Consider the following 16,880-nt stretch of genomic DNA (forward strand, 5'->3'; position numbering starts at 1 on the left):
TTTGTGTCATTTGTACGGGATCAACGGCACCCATGGTATGCACCGGCCTCCCTTCCTTCGAACGCTCCTCGAACAGCCGCCATAGCTTGTCTGCCAGTAACGCAGAGGACAGTGGCAGCACAGGCAAGGAACCTTGCTTGGACGTGACGACTTCGGCAGTGTATGGTCTCTTGAGATTGGCAAACCGCGGCTGATCAAAGAATGCTTGCGTCTGTTGAACCCGCGCTTTGAACTGCGAGTCTTCGTCAGCCGGGGAAGGTGGAGACAGTGGTAGAGCTGGCAGGGATCCGAACGCCCGAGTAGCAGGGAGGAAGAGCTGTGAGCGGGCAGCCCTAAGCAAAGATGTAGACATGGCTGTGTGGTCAAGAGAGTGTGTAGTTGCAAGTATTACCACGCCGGCTTTTATGCAGACCGGCGGGGAGAGGGAGCAGAAGGAGCGTCTGCGTTAAAGCCGACGCGTCCGAAAAAGCGGGGAAATTATGCTCAAAGCGGGGTACCAAATGCGGATATCCTCATCAGCTTTGTGGCACTGAGATCGCGGCATCCTCCTTCAGCTCTCCTTGCCACACGCGTCTATGGTCACCTGAGATTTGACCATGGACATCGACGCACACGAGGAAGTCCTCGACAAGCTCCTTCACCCAAATAAACAACATGCAAAGGATCTTTTGAAAGAGCTTGGTCTTGCAGGCCTGCCTTCGCGAGAACAAGTACACCGCGAAATCGAGGAGAAGCTACTCCTTCCTCAGGATAAATTTCCGGAGCACTGGCTCCCGTCGTATCAGGTGTACGCGTTTATTTAAGCCTAGCGTTCTTTTCGCTGAGACTTGCGCCTGTAGACACTGGGAAGAGAAGCTGGACATCCCCTCTCTGCTCAGCTGCGAACCATCGCCTCCACCCACTAGCCTTTCCTTCGTCCGGTCAGGTCTCCACGGGAAGGTTACAGGGTATGCAGAGGTTTGTCGTATAAATTAGTACAGTATGGGAACAAACTATACTCGACGATTCATAGGTTCGCAATCCTCCTGTAGCCTCTGGCTTGACCTCCACATCGCTAGATCGAGCACCGGCTCCAAGCACAAATTTTGTCAGAGGAAAAACTGGTTTCGTGCCCTTCTGGCCTGGTGGCCTAGAAGAGGTAACTAAGGATGCGATATCTATCAAAGATTTGGACGAGAACACCAAAGGGCTCAAGAGGATACCTCCTGGTTTCAGCAGAGGCTTACGACTGCCCGGTGATACAGACGATACCGAAGACGAGGAGCTTGCTGATATCAACACACGGTCAAAAATCGATCTTCAGGTGGCATTTCTGTGGGTTTGCTTCGATGTAGCTGACGTTCTTTGTGCAGAATGGCGATGTCTACCATCCAGAGGATGAAGCACAAGCCGCTATCCAAGAACAGATCGGTTTCACAGAGATCGATGACCTGTTGCCTGCCTCGGTACGTTCTGTTAAATATCGACTAGATGCATCCTTTGACCCTTTGCTTTCAGAGAGCTCACTTGAAGCCGGTTATTGCGACCGCCCGGCCATTGCGCCGCAAGGTCGAGAAACGTGATTGGGCGCACGTCGTCGACATCAACAAGCCTATGAAAAACTTCCACGAACTTGTACCCGACATGGCTCACAAGGTACACCTCGCACTTATAAAAACTTTAACACGCTGATCCTGTGCGATCTAGTATCCTTTCGAGCTTGATACCTTCCAGAAGGAAGCTGTTTATCATCTCGAGATGGGTGACTCAGTCTTTGTAGCCGCGCATACGTCTGCGGGTAAGACTGTGGTGGCAGAATACGCCATCGCGCTGGCAGCCAAGCACATGACCCGGTAAGCGGAAATGAGCCTACGCAGTCGTACTCTGGCTTACTCGCGATAAAGCGCCATCTACACCTCGCCCATCAAAGCCTTGTCTAATCAAAAATACCGTGATTTCAAGCAAACGTTCGACGCAGCCAACGTTGGCATCCTGACTGGAGATGTGCAGATCAACCCAGAAGCAAACTGCTTGATCATGACGACCGAAATTCTGCGAAGTATGCTCTACAAGGGCGCAGATCTCATTCGGGATGTTGAATTCGTCATCTTCGACGAGGTGCACTATGTAAACGACGCAGAAGTAAGACAGTCACGTTTCTGGTTTCATCAGAAACCAGTTGCTGAGCCTACGCCTGCAGCGAGGTGTCGTATGGGAAGAGGTCATTATCATGTTGCCAGACCACGTCAACATTATTCTACTTTCGGCGACGGTACCAAACACTAAGGAATTCGCCGACTGGGTCGGGTGTGTTCGAAGTCTCACCCATTCTGTGGGAATGTACTGACTATAGGTACAGACGCACCAAGAAGAAAGACATCTATGTCATTTCCACTGCCAAGCGTCCGGTCCCGCTCGAGCACTTTCTGTACGCCGGACGAGACTTTCACAAAATTGTTGATGCAGAGCGTCACTTCGTGGGCGAGGGCTATAAAGCTGCAGGCGAAGCCCTCCGTCGCAAACAAGACAAGGAGCGGGAAGCGGCTGGTTTGCCGCCTGTTCAGCGCCTCGGCGCGCGTGCGGCAGCACCACAGCGTGGCGGGCGAGGTGCACCCACAGGGAGGGGCGGCCAGCGAGGCGGCACGCCTGCCCGTGGCGCAACACCTGCCGCGAGAGGTCCCACTGGCTCTGGACGCACATTCCACCAGCCGGACAAGAATCTCTATGTTCACCTCATCGGGAACCTCAAGAAGAAGTCGTTGCTACCAGTGGTGGTGTTCACATTCTCAAAGAAGCGATGCGAGGAGAACGCGGGTACGTTGACGAACCTGGATCTGTCGACATCTGTGGAGAAGAGTGAGGTGCACGTTATGATCGAGAAGGCGCTTTCTCGGCTGAAGGGTGAGTAAACGTCTGGTAACTTCGTAGCGACAGCACGATAATTGCTCTGTAGATGCGGATAGACGGCTGCCGCAAATTCGAAGGATGCGTGACCTTCTGTCTCGTGGCATCGGCGTACATCACGGAGGTCTCCTGCCCATCGTTAAAGAAGCGGTGGAGATGTTGTTCGCACGAGGTCTAGTGAAAGTGCTGTTCGCTACAGAAACATTTGCTATGGTCAGTGCTTTCTTATATCAGTTAGATATGGAGGCTGACGTTGTCATAACCAGGGTGTAAACATGCCGGCCAAATCAGTCGTGTTCTCACATACTAGGAAACACGATGGCAAGAGCTTCCGGGAGGTCCTTCCTGGAGAGTACACTCAGATGGCTGGTCGCGCTGGCAGACGTGGTTTGGACGCCACAGGCACAGTGGTGCTCGTGGCTAACGACGAGCTACCAGAGGTAAGGTGCATGCTTCTGATGATCTGTATGCCGAGATTTGATGCTCGTCCATAAAGCAAACAACACTGCAAACCATGATCCTCGGCACCCCATTGAAGCTGCAGTCACAGTTCCGCCTCACCTACAACATGATCCTGAACTTGCTTCGAGTCGAGGCACTTCGGGTCGAAGAAATGATCAAGCGAAGTTTCTCCGAGAACGCTTCACAACGACTGCTCCCCGACCAGCAGAAGAAAGTCATCGAGGTACGCTACTATCTTGCAGGGTATACATCGGACTTATTCCTTTCCGTGCCAGAGCGAAAAGCAGCTATCTATGCTGCCGAAGCTCGAATGCGACATCTGCCGACCAGACATTGAGAAGCTCTACGATGACACCGCCGATATCGTAGAATATAATTTCCGGTTGCTTAGCATGGATGACAGTCATAGATCCAAGGGCTCAAAACAGCTTTTGCAGCCGGGTCGCGTTGTTGTTCTCGTCGACGGGGTATGCTTGTTTATGAGCATGTAGAGGACTTGTGACTGATCCTCTCCTGCAGCACTTTAGGTGCAATATTGCTGTGGTTCTCAGGCCAGCACCCGCACCTACGACTTCGTCAGGTGTTATAGAGAAGGCAAAGACATACGAAGTGCTTGCGGTTGTGTCTCCGGACACCAAGGAAGGGAAGAATGGTGCGCCTTCCGGAGTCGACTTCGCTTGCCGCATTTACCGAGACCAAATTCAGACGTGGACGCACAGGCGATACCACCGACCTGGCCACCAAAAGCAGAGTCGATGCTTGTTGACAAGGCGACCTACGAGTATAACACCGTGTCTCTCAACAGCATCGCCCTCGTGACTGACCGAGTCGTCAAAATCGACTTCGAGCAGGTCGCAACCGTCCGTCGCATCACGAAGATGAACGAGGCGAGGGACGTCCTTCTTAGCGTGATCCACGAATGGATCGCGAGCGGTAACGGGGTGCCTGAAGTTGACTGGAAGGCCCGCCTTAAGGCCTTCGAGTTTCAGGAAACGGTGCGCGCGAGGGATGAGCTCGTGAAGCGGCTGCCTGGATACACGTGCAGAGAGTGTCCGGACTTTGAGCACCACGTACGTCCGCGCTCCATCGCCTGCGGTTCGGGCGCAGTTCTGACGAACATGGGGTAGTATCAAATACTGCATGGCGAGGAAGTCCTGCGGGCAAACATAGCATGGCTTAAGCTGGCCATCTCGGACCAGAACCTGGAACTCATCCCAGACTATGCGCAACGTGTCGACGTCCTGAAGGATCTTAAATTCATCGACCAAAACTCGACCGTGCTCCTTAAGGGCCGCGTGGCATGCGAGGTGCGTTTTCCTGTTCCCTCCTCCTTTCTCTCTTCACTTACTCGACTTTCACAGATCAACTCTGCGAATGAGCTCGTCCTCACGGAACTCATCCTCGAGAACACGCTGGCGGCGTACGACCCCGAGGAGGTCGCTGCGCTCCTCTCGTGCTTCATCTTCCAGGAGAAGACCGATGTCGAGCCCGTCATCCCGCCGAAGCTCAAGGAGGGCCTCGACGCCATCGTCGCGATCGCGGAGCGGGTAGAACGTGTGCAGGAGGCGCACAAAGTCCCGGGCGAGGAGTTCCGCCAGCTCAAGATTGGACTCGTCGAGGTAGTGTATGAGTGGGCGAAGGGCATGGTGAGCTGACACGCGCATTGCTATCGCAGTCCTGAGCTGACTTGTGCTCATCCACAGCCATTCGAGCAAATCACAGACCTGACGGACGTTGCGGAGGGCACCATCGTGCGGTGCATTACGAGGCTGGACGAGACCTGCCGTGAAGTTCGGGACGCAGCTCGTGTCATCGGAGACGCGGAGCTATTCAAGAAGATGGAGGAAGCGCAACTCAAGATCAAACGAGACAGTGCGTATAAGTTTTTTAATCCCTGCTGTGCTGCAAGAAATGACCAGGCGAACAGTTGTATTCGCCGCAAGCCTGTACTTCTGATATATCACACGTCATACCCAAAATTTATATCTTCAAAGTGTTCTCACACGCGTGCGATTCTCCAAAAATTAGCTTTCCCTAGAACCCGTCAATAGTTTTACCAATCGTAAGCAAAGCACAAGAGAACAGCAAAACAACGACGAAGAAAAAAGTACTGAGCCAATAAGAGACGTTCGTCGCAACCGAAGAGTGGTATCATTTTGATAAATCTGCGATCTACTTCCTCTTCTTCACCGGGGTGTCCGTCTTCTCACCACCGGCTGCTGCCGCGGGCTCGGCCTCAGTCTTCGCCTTAGCAGCCTTGTTGTCTGGTGAAGGAGCATCGGTCTTCTTGGCAGACTGCAGAGATGTGATCAGTACTGAGAACGTTGGTCAAAGTATCAAAGGGCATACCTTGGTGATGGGCTGCTGCTGGCCGCCAATGAGGCCCAGAAGGACGCCGAGCATGCCAATGAAAGTGGTAAGGACAAGGGTAAGTCCCGCAGCGGTCTCAGGCTGAGCCTTGAGGGCAAAGACGGGGTCCTCCTTGAACATTTCAATGAAGCTGAAGACGTTCGCGCGAATGAACGCAACAGGATCATCCTTGAAGGAGACGGAAGAATGTTCGTCATCCTCGTCGTCAGATACCTTAGCCTTCTGCTTAGCGGCTTCTTCGAGCTCGTGCTTGACTTCCCAGGTCTCCTTAGCGAGCGCCGCAGCGTCTTCAACGGAGTTGCCAATGTAGAGGTTGTCGAAGAGGATGTCTTCGGTCATTGTCCAGAGCTCGATACCAACACCACCAATGGGCTGAAGGCTCTTGACGGGGGTAAGATCCTCGAAGTAGTTGGGGTTGGGGATCTTGCGAGGAGCCCACTCGCCGATGTAGGCGGGGTTGTCAATCATAGGAGCAAACCACTTGCCCCTGTAGCCGGGGTTGGCCTTGAACGGTCGCTTCCACTCGCCACATCCGGGAGCCTCATCGCACTTAGGGTTGGGAACAATGGGCGCAATCCAGTCACCGTCCTCCTCGTCATCCCACTCCTCGGGCTTCTCGGCGTCTGACAATTAAGAGATGAGTATCCGTTAGGTGAACTGAGAGCTGCCAAGCTTACCAGGGTCGGCGACGAGCTCGGGCTCGTCATCGAGCCAGCCCTCAGGCTTCACGGCATCCTCATCGGGAATCTCGTAGGGCGCATCCTCATCCCAGTCATCGGGCTATGAATCCTGAGTAAATATCCGAATAGCGCACGTATGATTATCCACCAACCTTCTTAGCTTCGGGGTCAGCGATACGCTTAGTATCGACCCAGTCCTCAGGCTTCTTGTCCTCGGGGTCGTCAATCTCCTTGAGAGGGTTGACTGGTGGCTCGAAGTCCTCGAGCAGGTCGCCAGTATTCTGGCTCTCGCCATTGAAGCGCACGTCATACGTGTTGTTGGGCCTAAAATACCATCAGATCTATCCAGCCCCCTATTCATTTCATATCTGCTCACTGGAGAATGAGGGTGAAGAGGTTAGTGTTCTTGTCGAACGTAGGCTTGGGCGGGAGCTTGAGGTGCTTCTCCTCGAATTCACCAGTGATTGGGTTCTTGTGGCGGAAGATGAAGTGAGTCTGCACAAAGACGTCAGTAAAACATATCCGACCAGTAAAAGCGCTGTGCACATACCTTCGTGCCGGGGCAAGTCAAATCCGGACCGAACATGACGGTCCATGGTGTCTTGTCCGAGAACTCCTTGCCTGCGGTCTGGAAGCCATCCTCGAGGAGCTTGATGTAGCCACCACCGCAGTTACCGCCCTTCTGGTACTTGACCTCGTACTGCACGACAAGGGGTTTGTCGGCAAAGTCGATCGTCTTCTCGAACGGCGCGGAGATGGCGTGGTGTGCGGCCTTGGTCTTGGCGACGAGGCCCTTGTCACCCTCGATGAGAACATCTGCGGGCTCTTCGGCGGACCACTCGCCGACGTAGCTGAACGTCTCGCCGCCGACTGGGGTCTTCTTAGTCGCCTCGGAAGGCGTCCAGCGTTCAGCCCAGTCGTCGGTGAACTGCTCGAGGAATGGTGCCTTGATGTCGGTGGGCTGTAAAGGGGGTCGGGCTCGTTAAGTAAAGAGTTCAAAAACAACTTGTAACGCGGCCGTCGCAGAACTTGCCTTGAAGACGGGCTTAGACTCGTCCGCTGACGCGCTGCACGCAGCGGCGACAAGCAAGGTGGCAGAGAGCGCTACGCTTCGCATGATGTCTACGAAGGACCGTTGACGGTAGGGGGGTGGACAGGAGAGAGAATGGGAATGAGAAGAGAAAGAGAAAGAGGAGTGTCTGTGAAGGCTGGGGCGCTCGACCTGGACTCTAAATGTGCGCGGGCGTGACTGCCACGTAGACAACACTTTCCACGTCATTCCACAATTCCCACGGGCCGCTGCCCCCACGCGCTCTAAATCCCGAAGCCCTCTCACAGCTCTCAGCAATGTTTGACTCTGGAAATATGTTTCATATACAGTAAGAAGACACTGCAGCACGACAACCTCAGACACTACTTTTCAGCCTAAAAGATCCGCATGTCCAGACGCAGACAGCGCGAGCTGCACTGGCCGTTAGCATCAAAACGTGAATGGCGAGCAACGGCCTGTGCTTACCACGAATTCGTCGTCCAAGTATTTTGACACGGCAATTTGGTCGCCTAGACCTTTTCGCCTTCTCGTCTTGAGCACGAGGTCCCTCGCCAACGCCTGACCAGATGCAGGCTCAAGCGGCCGAAGCTTAATGCTCGTGTCGGTGGGATCACCTGCACAAGTACGTCAATCTCCGTCAGATCTCTCGCACAGATTTAAACCGACGAAATCTTACCGGGCACAATCGACCAGTGGTCGAACATCTGCAAGCAGAACGCCTGACCTTGCGTCGCCGTCCGGAGGTCAGTCTCGAAGCCGTTTGCGTCAATGACAGGGATCAGAGCCTTGACAGTGTACAATGGAGAGCCGGCTTTCGGGATATCTTGTGTGACGTGACCACGCCGGCGTGCCAACACGGTGTAAACCGCCGATATGCAGTCTGCGGGCGCTTGTACTTCAACAAAGTAGACCGGTTCCATTAGACGCGGCGTTGCCTATGGACGGGCAGCTCAGGACGTGTGCAAGGATATGTGAACCTTTCCCACGTACCATCAGGAACGATGAGTAGCAAACACGACGTGCCGTGGGTACAATCTGTCCACCACCTCGGAAAATTGGCTCTTGTGCCAGGCTTGCGTCAAGGATTCGGAATTTAACATTCCGCATAGCTGAGAATGCATCAGCTACGGCCACGGAAGAGGTTCGGATAGAGCATGCTTACGCTCGTCGCAAAGAGGGCCTTCACGCGCACCCCACTGGAAGCCTTGCGTAATATGCTGCTTAACGGTACCGAGCAATTTCTTGTCCACCTGCGACGGCAGAGTGTCATCAAGCAAGACATTCGGGCCGCTGTCGTCGGGACCAAACGCCCAGATAGACCGTGACGCAAGCAAATCCCATTGGTACTTCTCCTCGAAGAACTTGCCCCGCTCTTTGGGAGTCATACGCATGGTAACGCGGCCGCTCTCGACATCCTCTGCAATACCGCGTTCCAGTGGCTCGGCGATCATGGTAATCCGGTTTCTTGGGTAATACATGTCAGGTAAACACCAATTGTGTGAAAAATTTGGCCGCTCACTTCTTGTTTGGTGTGTCTGCATAGCATTTCAAGGCACTAGTCTCGAGTACAGTCTCGCAGAACTTAGTAACAGGGTCCGAGACTTTGATCTCAATCTCCGAGAACAGTCGCCGTAGATCGTGCATGACGCAGTCGAGGTACAGCTCACCCGTACCGATCAGAACATGCTCACCGCTCTCCTCGACCTTTGTCGCAACCAAGGGGTACGATTTGTTAATGCTCCGGAGACCAGACAACATTTTGGGCAGCTCCGACGGTGCAATGGGCTCTATAGCGATCTTGAGAACAGACTGCGTCATGTGCTTAATTGGTCGGAAGATGTAGAGATCGTCCTCAAGGTTCGTCGCTGCAATCGTTGCAGTCTTCGAGATCGATGCGTCGACACCACCAAGTAAAACAAGGTTACCGGCGACGACTTCCTCCGCAGGGACGAAGTACCGCGCCTCGCTGATCCAGATATCCTCAACGACGGCCTTGACCATGTCTTCCTCATCTTCAGGCGAGTAGCCTTCACCGAGGACTTTGACATCGACACCTTTCCTGAGGGTACCGCTGATGACACGGCCGAATGCCCTGAATGACTGGGCATCGGTCGTATGGTATAATTTGGTAACGCTGATCATCAATGGGCCTTCCGGGTCACATTTCTCCATGGCCTGCACTAGCTCGCTGTTCATGGGACCAGTATATGTTCGTCGAACCTGCGCGCCACTGTTATTAGTGCACGCTATGGAGATCATGTATTGAACTCACCTTGTCAGCAGTAGCTGCGAGGGGCGACGGGATATGTTCCACGATCATGTCCACCAAGCCCTTTGCCGGCCCAAAGAACTGGTCAAGCACGGCTTTCAATAAGGGTCGTACATCCATCTTATACAAGACCGGCTTGAGGTGAATGCCGAGGCCCTCGAGAGTGCCCTTCAGATTGTCGGTCTCTTCACTTAGCACTTGGCTGTAGAGTTTGTAGAGCGGTTCGAGAATGAAGTGGACAAAGGTTCGATTCTGCTCGGGATCCGCTTGCTTGCGGGTGAACTTACGAGTCTCGGCATCGAAGTAAATATCCCCCCAGAGGCGGTCTGCGAACGCGTCAACGTCCAGAGAGCCTAGGAGAGATCCGTAAGCAGATGTCCCTGAATTCGATTTTTTGCATTACCATAGGTGTCCGCATACATCTGTGCAAACGACCGCAGGGTGAAACACCAGTGCATGTCGGTGCTGGCGAACGCCACATTGCCGTTCTCTGGGCTGAGACGGAGATCAGGATCGGGGTTGATACCACTGCCACACAGAGGATTTTGTCAGAGAATTGCTACACGTGACAAGTCAAAATCCTAACCTGATGAAGGTATTAATTTCCTCGAGGGTGTGCTTGATCTTGTAAAACGCATCTGCAGCCTTGATACGTAGTTCAAGTATGAGGCGGTCAATCTTGTTAATGACGAGGGTCATCTTCACACCCTCTTGCAAGCAATGGCGGATGATAGCTTCTGTGTTGCACATAACCTGCAATAGACTTCCATGAACAAGATATAGAGAGTGGACGAAAAGTTGAAGCGTACCCCCTCGACGACATCAACCACTAAGACGACACCATCCACCAGCCGTATAGCGGGCGCAACCTCATCAACGAAGTTCACGTGTCCAGGTGTGTCAATGAGGTGAATGAGGTGTGACTTCCCGTAGCTGTTCTGAAGAATCAACGACATGGGCGAGGACTTGATGGAGATACCTCGTTCTCTTGACAGAACATGGGTGTCGGTGTACCGGGTCTGGGAAAATTGGTTTGTTCGACCGCAAAACAATGCATATAGCATACATACCTGATTGTCAGAATCCCAGTCCATCTTATGCGTCTCGAAGACTAGCATATCCATCAACGCAGTTTTGCCATGGTGAAGATGGCCGACTACCGCGACATTCCGCACAAACTCGGTGAATCCAGTCATCTGCAGAAGGAATCTGGACACGTCTTCAATACTGAATGGTAAACTCAAGCCGAGCTCGTGCGTACCCTTTGTCGAAGCGCGTTTCTGGCATGTTCTTCTCCTCCACCGTCCATCTGCGAACCTTGATAGGAGCAACAATGGGCTCTGACAGCGGTTGGGCATCTTCTTCCTGGACCAGGGTCTCGACATCCTCGCCATAAACTTGTTGGGCAGTAGGATAATACTGCTTGTCCTCGTGTAGAATTACGGCATTATGTACGGGCTCTGTGAGCTCCCTATAAGGCTCAAACAACAAGTCAAAGTATTTAGGACACACCGTCTACCTGCATCAGCGCACCCTCGTCGGCAGCTTCCATAAGCACATCGTCGAAGCCCTCAAGTGGTTGGGCAGACGGTTCCCGCTGCTGCTGCGCGTACGGCTGAGAGATCTCCTCTTCATCGTCCGAGTCAATGTCCGCGCCAATGTAATTGCCGAATTCATCGTAGTCTTCAAAGGACGCCATTTTGTCAGGCTATTGCACTATATGCAGGTATGATTTGAACCACTTCAGCAAATGAGCAGTTGCTTTTGAGGATATATAGCCCAACAAAGTATGTCAAGGCAGATATAGCGATCCCGTCGAGCAAGAGATACAGGTCGAGCAAAGCTCAGGGTAGCAAAATGCGGATGTGTGCTGGTGGTGGTCGTTCAACGCAGACGAAATCGCGGCGTCAACGCGTTATGGTACGCTTGGCGCTTGTGGCGTGCTTGACGGTCGACCACGATGACTACCCTCCCAGATGACACCCTCAGAAAGGTATACACAAAGATAAAGGCAGCCTCAGTACGAGACTAACACCACATAGATCCTACTTCAAATCCAACAAACTGCGATCCAGTCGCAACGCGCGCTGAACGTCAACCGTCAGCAGGTTGCAGCCAAGGAGCGCGAGCGGCGGATATTGCAGCTGACCACCGAGGAGATAAAAGTTCTCGGGGAGGATGTAAACCTCTATAAAGGTGTCGGGAAGATGTGCGTAGCTCTTACTCACCAAGGGCATCACACATTCACGCATATACCAGGTTCATGCAGGTCCCTCGGCCAGTCATGGACAAAGACCTTAAGGCAGAAGAGAAAGAGCTCGCAGACGACATTAACAACCTCACTAAGAAAGTCTGTCAAACCCCATGCTAGTTTAGAGCAAGAGTACTGACCATAGTCGACGTGTCTAACAGAATAAATACCTGGAGAAGCAGTTTAACGATGCTCAGGCTCAAATGCGTGATATTGTAGGTCCCTTTGTCAGGCTAGCTGCCATAGCCATGCTGACTTTTTCAAAGTTTAATAGTGCACCTAATCAATAATCTCTCTGCCATATCTTACCGCGACTGTCCCACTCACGTTCTCAAAGCTGCACCTTCGAGCTTTCCGCTGGGCATTCTCCTAAGGCCAACGAAGTATGCCGTCGTCCACCGGATAGCTGCCAGCTGGTGCGCACTCTCGCCTGCTATGCATTACATTCAGTCCGTCGCGAGTAAGTCATCTGACGTCGATAACCCTTTCGATGCACAACCCCCCTTCCATTTTGAGTCTGGTACGACGCACCACCATTAACAGTACGACGGGTTGTGACTGGCCCTATTTGCTTCAGCGCACGACCAAGGATTACAAACCAATACGCGGCGTGAGCACTTTGACTATCGCTGCTGTCATCACTTGTTGTCCAATTGGGTCTCGCTACAATGTAATTGTGGTATGTGGTGCGTGCATGGCAAAAGCGATGGACTCTTCGGGCCTCTACAGACCCAACCAGCATGAAAGGGAAGCTCGTGAAGGTCTGTTCAAACTCTCGTAATAACACCAGTTCGTGATACTCGGTGTCTAATTAATCCATGAATGGCGTGCAGGAGCATCTAGCGTCAATGCAGTGATACTAGCAGATCTATGTAGAATAGTGGAACATGAGGCTCATCGTCTCGCGTAACGCAGCAGGCGGGACGCGACTGCAGAGACGGGGTCAGCACATTGTTCTCGAGGACACATTAGACAAAAACTCACCGATCGTGGCAAAGATATTAAACACTGCAGCAGGCACCATCAGCCTATGCCCAAACGACGAGACAGGCTACTACGTACCGAAATAACAGAACAATATCCAGATGTCCCGCCAGCGATCCTGGTAGCGGATGTGCAACGGCTCAAAGTACTGGTCGCCGACAGCATACTGACAGTAGCGGCACGCCGCGCTGTCGTTGGGGTTGTCGAGGTAGCCGCCAGTCGCGTTGACAAAGTCGCCCGCCCACTGCTGGCAGGTCTGGCCGGAGGGCGGACTGAAGATCGAGAACTCATCGGGCTGACACTGGATGATGAGACCACTGCACAAATTCGTCAGACATCTGCCCATACCCGCCGACAAGAGACGCCAACTCACTGCAACTCGGTAGCCAGCGTCGCGCTGAGCATGCGTGTGTACGGGTCGAGCTGGTACATCCAAGAGCGCCAGAACCGGGCGAGGGTCGGGTACGGGATCGTCACGCCGCAGAATTGCGAGAGCGTCAAACCGAGGAAGGGGTTGAACAGCGCCGCGGTCTGTATGTTGGGCGAAATCGCACCGACGAACTGGCCCAGGCCGACACCGAAGAACTCCATGAAGAGGACGACAAGGAAGATGATGCCATTGCCGTTTGTGCCCGCCGCACCCTGTCCAAAGCCCATGGGCCAGACCTAATCATGAAGCCGTTAGTGAAGGGCGAGAGAACACCGAGGATGAATGCCTACCATGAGCACCCAATAGGCGAAAGCACAGAGGACGGAGTATGGAATCTCTCCGATCAGCTGGCCGATAGCGAAGACGTAGGGAGAATAGATCCTGCTGGACGACTCGCGAATGAAGATACGCCTGTTGAAGATCCAGAGGGGCTGAATCTGAGCCATGACGATCATAGGCAGGATAGACAACCAGAAGCTAGCAAACCACAGGCATAAGTTCGCTGCGTCTCTGCTGAAAAAAAGATACGCACATTCCGAAGACACGGTACTGGAGGTCGCGCGAGCTGTGCCCGAGCTGCAGGAAAGACAGCGAGATGAAGAGCGAGATGAAGACATGGACGAAGAGGCGGCTGAAGACGTAGTCCGGCGAGCGCCAGAGGGCCCAGTTGTTCCGCATCGTGACCTCGTACAGCTGGGTCCAGAAAGAGGTGGCATCTGGCCTGCAGTCAGCACCCTTGCATTGAGAGCGGGTGCGAGCAATACTTACATGTTGCCTCCTCTCCCTTCTCCGGGACCGGATATGCCAGCCCCTCACGCTTCAGCTGTTCGATCTCCTGGCGCGTCTGCTCGTACTCGAGCGAGTCCAGCCAGACGTCCTTCCAGTCCTTGTTACCGATGCGCGGAGCAAGGCCCGCACCGATAGCATCGAGCATGAACTGCAAGCATCGTCAGTATATAACGCCCCTACACACGAACGCGGCCGCAACACACCTCGGCAGGGTTGACGTTCGCCGGGCAAACGGCACCATGACGCGCAAAGTACTCGCGCAGGACACACGCGTCCGGCCCGATGTCGCCAAAGTAGACGGTCTCACCACCGCTCTCGAGGAGGAGGAGCCGGTCGAAGCTCTCGAACAGGAGGGACGACGGCTGGTGGATCGTGCACAGGATCGCCTGGCCCGACGCCGCGAGTTTCTTCAGGAAGCGCACGAGGTTCCACGCACTCTGGCCGTCGAGCCCCGACGTCGGCTCGTCCAGGAACAGCAGCAGCTCCGGTTTGCTCGCGAGCTCGACGCCGATCGTGAGCCGCTTCCGCGCCTCGACGCCGAGCGAGAAGACGAGCGCGTCCGCGAGGTCTTGCAGCTCGAGCAGCTCGATCATCTCCTCGACGTACGCGTCCTTCTCTTCCTTCGGGACGTGCGCCGGCTGGCGGAGGTGCGCAGAGAACTGCATCGCCTCGCGCACGGTCGCGGTGCCTTCGTGGACGTCCATCTGTTCGGCTGCAGTGTCGCTTGGATCAGCCACCAGTTGTATACATGGTAGGTAAATAAACGTACCGTAAGCAGTGCCTCGGGCGAAATCGGCGCCAATGGGACGGCCGTCGACGAGCATGTTACCGGAAATAACGCCAATGTTCTTGCGCTGCGCAAGCACGTCGAGGCACGTCGTCTTGCCGGCGCCCGATGCACCCATAAGAGCGGTCAAAGTACCAGGCTTGACATAACCATAGACGTCGTGGAGCAGCCGTCTGGTACCTCCGGCAACCGGGACGTTGTAGTTGATGGCCTCCCAGGTGAACGTTCTGCGGTGCACTTCGAGCCTGCACACTGATGAGCGGCGATCGACAAAGAGACGAGACAGGCCGTACCCTTCCTTGTTGTACCCTTGCTCAGGCTCGGCTGGCGTCTTGTCACCCTTGCTGTCCTCAGCTTTGTGGCGCAGCGCCTTCCGCTGCTGGAGCGCCTCGTTCAGCTTCTTCGAGTTCTTCGTCGGCCGCGCATAGACGATCGCAGAGCCGCCGCCGGTGTATTTCTGCGCGCGTACGTGAGCGGCCGTTGTCCGATGCAACGCGCGGGGGTGCTTACAGGGTAGTACTCGATCAGAAGCATCTGCGTGATCTGAAACGTGATCAGGAAGCCGACGAGGACGACGAAGTTGCGTCGCCAGAGGTCTGAAACATCTAGGCCGTAGCCTGCGCTCAGGTACGCCCGTCCGGACACCTCCGTCTGACCGGACGTTGATCCAAACAGTGTGCAGATTTGATTTGGGCCAAGCATGTCGCTGATTACGCAGGTGAGCATGACATCAGCGGAGAGATCGGCACACGAGCTACGCACGGGTATTTCACGGCGTCGCCTCCGTTGCGGGGCACGACGTAGGCGCCAACGCAAGCGAGCTGCGATCTTGTTAGCATCCGTTGAGCACTAGGAGAAGATGCGTACACACATTAATCCGCATGAACTCGTTCTCAATGATCCCAGAGAAGGCTGAGGCGATACAAGGATTAGAGCCTGTAGGTGGCTACAAAACATGTGCCGAACTGACCGTAAGTGAGTGGATTGATGTAGTACTAGAAGTCGACAATGTCAGTCCGCTGGATGCACTGCAAGAGCGCGCGACTCACAATCCAGAAAAGCCACCGTTTCATCTGCGTAACAGGGATCATGTATCCAACGTACTGGATCATGTTCGGCACAAAGAATGCGGAGATCCTGAAGGCTGCGTGGAAGCTCGAGAACAGGTTGCCCATCGTGCGGAAGAAGCCTTGCATCGTGAGGTAGGCAAGGTAAACCTGGGATGTATATGAGCTCGGAGCACGTATAGCGATACCAGAGACGCGACGGGGACTGAGGACGCACCATGAGCTCAAACGTGAAGAAGGCTCCTGCGGAGCGATCGAGCCCAGTCATGAAATAGATGATAATATTGTAGATGGTGACGCGGACGAAAGAGAACGGCATGTCGGCCAGCGTGTTCGCGAGGACGGTTGCCGCGGGCCGATACAAGCAGTAGCTCGTCTGTGACATGGTCCATTAAAGTGCCTGCGCATACCCAAGTTCAGAAACGACGTACCTGTTTCTTCAAGATCGGGCGACCCATCATCTGGGCCGGGAGCTCTCCGAACGTGTCCAGACAGCATGTAAGCAGAGCCACGAAGAGAACGGAACCTCTCGTGAACGCTCCAGCGGCTGTGAGCGGCAGGTTGTAGTACGCTGATCCGATGATGATGGCCAGAATCTGCCGAGGGGCATTCAGGGCATTGTGAGGCCTGGGGGAGAGAAACTGACTCACCCATGAGAGCGAGAAGCCTGTCACAAGGGTGAATTTGTCTTGCAGCCTCATGCGGAACTGCCTGATCGTGAGAGCCTTCACCTGACCGAAGAATCCGACGGTGTACGGACTCTTCTTCGAGACGCCGCGCTTCTTGTCCGCAAGCACGGCCTCGCGGAAGGCGATCTGGTCCTGCTTCTCGTTCTCCATTCTTCTCCCTATACGCCC

The 16,880-nt window shown here is 54.2% G+C and overlaps 6 protein-coding genes across 6 annotated transcripts in view; 2 read left to right on the plus strand and 4 right to left on the minus strand.

The window, feature by feature from the left end:
* PHACADRAFT_204595 (uncharacterized protein) overlaps positions 1 to 448 on the minus strand; it is a 7,584-nt gene extending 7,136 nt beyond the window's left edge. The window contains exon 1 of the mRNA XM_007390778.1: positions 1 to 448. Within this exon, the coding sequence (XP_007390840.1) occupies positions 1 to 352 (352 nt within the window). The 5' untranslated portion in view covers positions 353 to 448.
* Positions 449 to 596: 148 nt separating this feature from the next.
* Positions 597 to 5,301, plus strand: PHACADRAFT_156677 (uncharacterized protein; the record flags this gene model as incomplete). The annotated part of the gene is made up of 19 exons (XM_007390779.1): positions 597 to 787; positions 840 to 957; positions 1,013 to 1,303; positions 1,335 to 1,445; positions 1,498 to 1,635; positions 1,687 to 1,832; positions 1,884 to 2,121; positions 2,180 to 2,286; positions 2,339 to 2,880; positions 2,933 to 3,096; positions 3,150 to 3,323; positions 3,380 to 3,568; positions 3,621 to 3,812; positions 3,865 to 3,997; positions 4,051 to 4,415; positions 4,473 to 4,652; positions 4,707 to 4,991; positions 5,049 to 5,217; positions 5,273 to 5,301. The coding sequence occupies 19 exons, from the start codon at positions 597 to 599 to the stop codon at positions 5,299 to 5,301; spliced, it is 3,762 nt and encodes a 1,253-aa protein (XP_007390841.1).
* Positions 5,302 to 5,517: 216 nt separating this feature from the next.
* PHACADRAFT_83887 (uncharacterized protein) lies at positions 5,518 to 7,512 on the minus strand (the record flags this gene model as incomplete). The annotated part of the gene is made up of 7 exons (XM_007390780.1): positions 5,518 to 5,640; positions 5,695 to 6,338; positions 6,393 to 6,495; positions 6,548 to 6,719; positions 6,772 to 6,890; positions 6,946 to 7,373; positions 7,425 to 7,512. 7 exons carry the CDS (start codon positions 7,510 to 7,512, stop codon positions 5,518 to 5,520), a joined length of 1,677 nt encoding a protein of 558 aa, XP_007390842.1.
* A 215-nt stretch (positions 7,513 to 7,727) lies between these two features.
* Positions 7,728 to 11,599, minus strand: PHACADRAFT_112021 (uncharacterized protein). The gene is made up of 13 exons (XM_007390781.1): positions 11,228 to 11,599; positions 10,977 to 11,175; positions 10,786 to 10,924; positions 10,525 to 10,734; positions 10,302 to 10,468; positions 10,119 to 10,243; positions 9,719 to 10,068; positions 8,966 to 9,666; positions 8,609 to 8,910; positions 8,437 to 8,555; positions 8,123 to 8,381; positions 7,912 to 8,060; positions 7,728 to 7,857 (listed from the first exon to the last, which is right to left on the minus strand). Exons 1-13 carry the CDS (start codon positions 11,412 to 11,414, stop codon positions 7,816 to 7,818), a joined length of 2,949 nt encoding a protein of 982 aa, XP_007390843.1. The 5' UTR covers positions 11,415 to 11,599; the 3' UTR covers positions 7,728 to 7,815.
* A 71-nt stretch (positions 11,600 to 11,670) lies between these two features.
* On the plus strand, positions 11,671 to 12,467 carry PHACADRAFT_248030 (uncharacterized protein). The gene is made up of 5 exons (XM_007390782.1): positions 11,671 to 11,708; positions 11,758 to 11,924; positions 11,975 to 12,065; positions 12,128 to 12,181; positions 12,233 to 12,467. The coding sequence occupies exons 1-5, from the start codon at positions 11,676 to 11,678 to the stop codon at positions 12,254 to 12,256; spliced, it is 369 nt and encodes a 122-aa protein (XP_007390844.1). The 5' UTR covers positions 11,671 to 11,675; the 3' UTR covers positions 12,257 to 12,467.
* A 158-nt stretch (positions 12,468 to 12,625) lies between these two features.
* The window catches only part of PHACADRAFT_248034 (uncharacterized protein), a 6,101-nt gene continuing 1,846 nt past the window's right edge, over positions 12,626 to 16,880 (minus strand). Inside the window, exons 7-23 of the mRNA XM_007390783.1 lie at positions 16,455 to 16,619; positions 16,241 to 16,399; positions 16,006 to 16,173; positions 15,927 to 15,951; positions 15,828 to 15,868; positions 15,719 to 15,777; positions 15,467 to 15,662; positions 15,250 to 15,413; positions 14,939 to 15,201; positions 14,373 to 14,881; positions 14,149 to 14,317; positions 13,913 to 14,096; positions 13,671 to 13,857; positions 13,324 to 13,616; positions 13,029 to 13,267; positions 12,951 to 12,974; positions 12,626 to 12,895 (exon numbers count right to left, since the gene is read on the minus strand). Of these exons, the coding sequence (XP_007390845.1) occupies positions 12,861 to 12,895; positions 12,951 to 12,974; positions 13,029 to 13,267; positions 13,324 to 13,616; positions 13,671 to 13,857; positions 13,913 to 14,096; positions 14,149 to 14,317; positions 14,373 to 14,881; positions 14,939 to 15,201; positions 15,250 to 15,413; positions 15,467 to 15,662; positions 15,719 to 15,777; positions 15,828 to 15,868; positions 15,927 to 15,951; positions 16,006 to 16,173; positions 16,241 to 16,399; positions 16,455 to 16,619 (2,880 nt within the window). The 3' untranslated portion in view covers positions 12,626 to 12,860. The remainder of the gene's footprint in view (positions 12,896 to 12,950; positions 12,975 to 13,028; positions 13,268 to 13,323; positions 13,617 to 13,670; positions 13,858 to 13,912; positions 14,097 to 14,148; positions 14,318 to 14,372; positions 14,882 to 14,938; positions 15,202 to 15,249; positions 15,414 to 15,466; positions 15,663 to 15,718; positions 15,778 to 15,827; positions 15,869 to 15,926; positions 15,952 to 16,005; positions 16,174 to 16,240; positions 16,400 to 16,454; positions 16,620 to 16,880) is intronic.

The sequence above is a fragment of the Phanerochaete carnosa genome (assembly GCF_000300595.1).
Source record: "Phanerochaete carnosa HHB-10118-sp unplaced genomic scaffold PHACAscaffold_1, whole genome shotgun sequence".
In the NCBI taxonomy this organism is placed as follows: domain Eukaryota; kingdom Fungi; phylum Basidiomycota; class Agaricomycetes; order Polyporales; family Phanerochaetaceae; genus Phanerochaete; species Phanerochaete carnosa.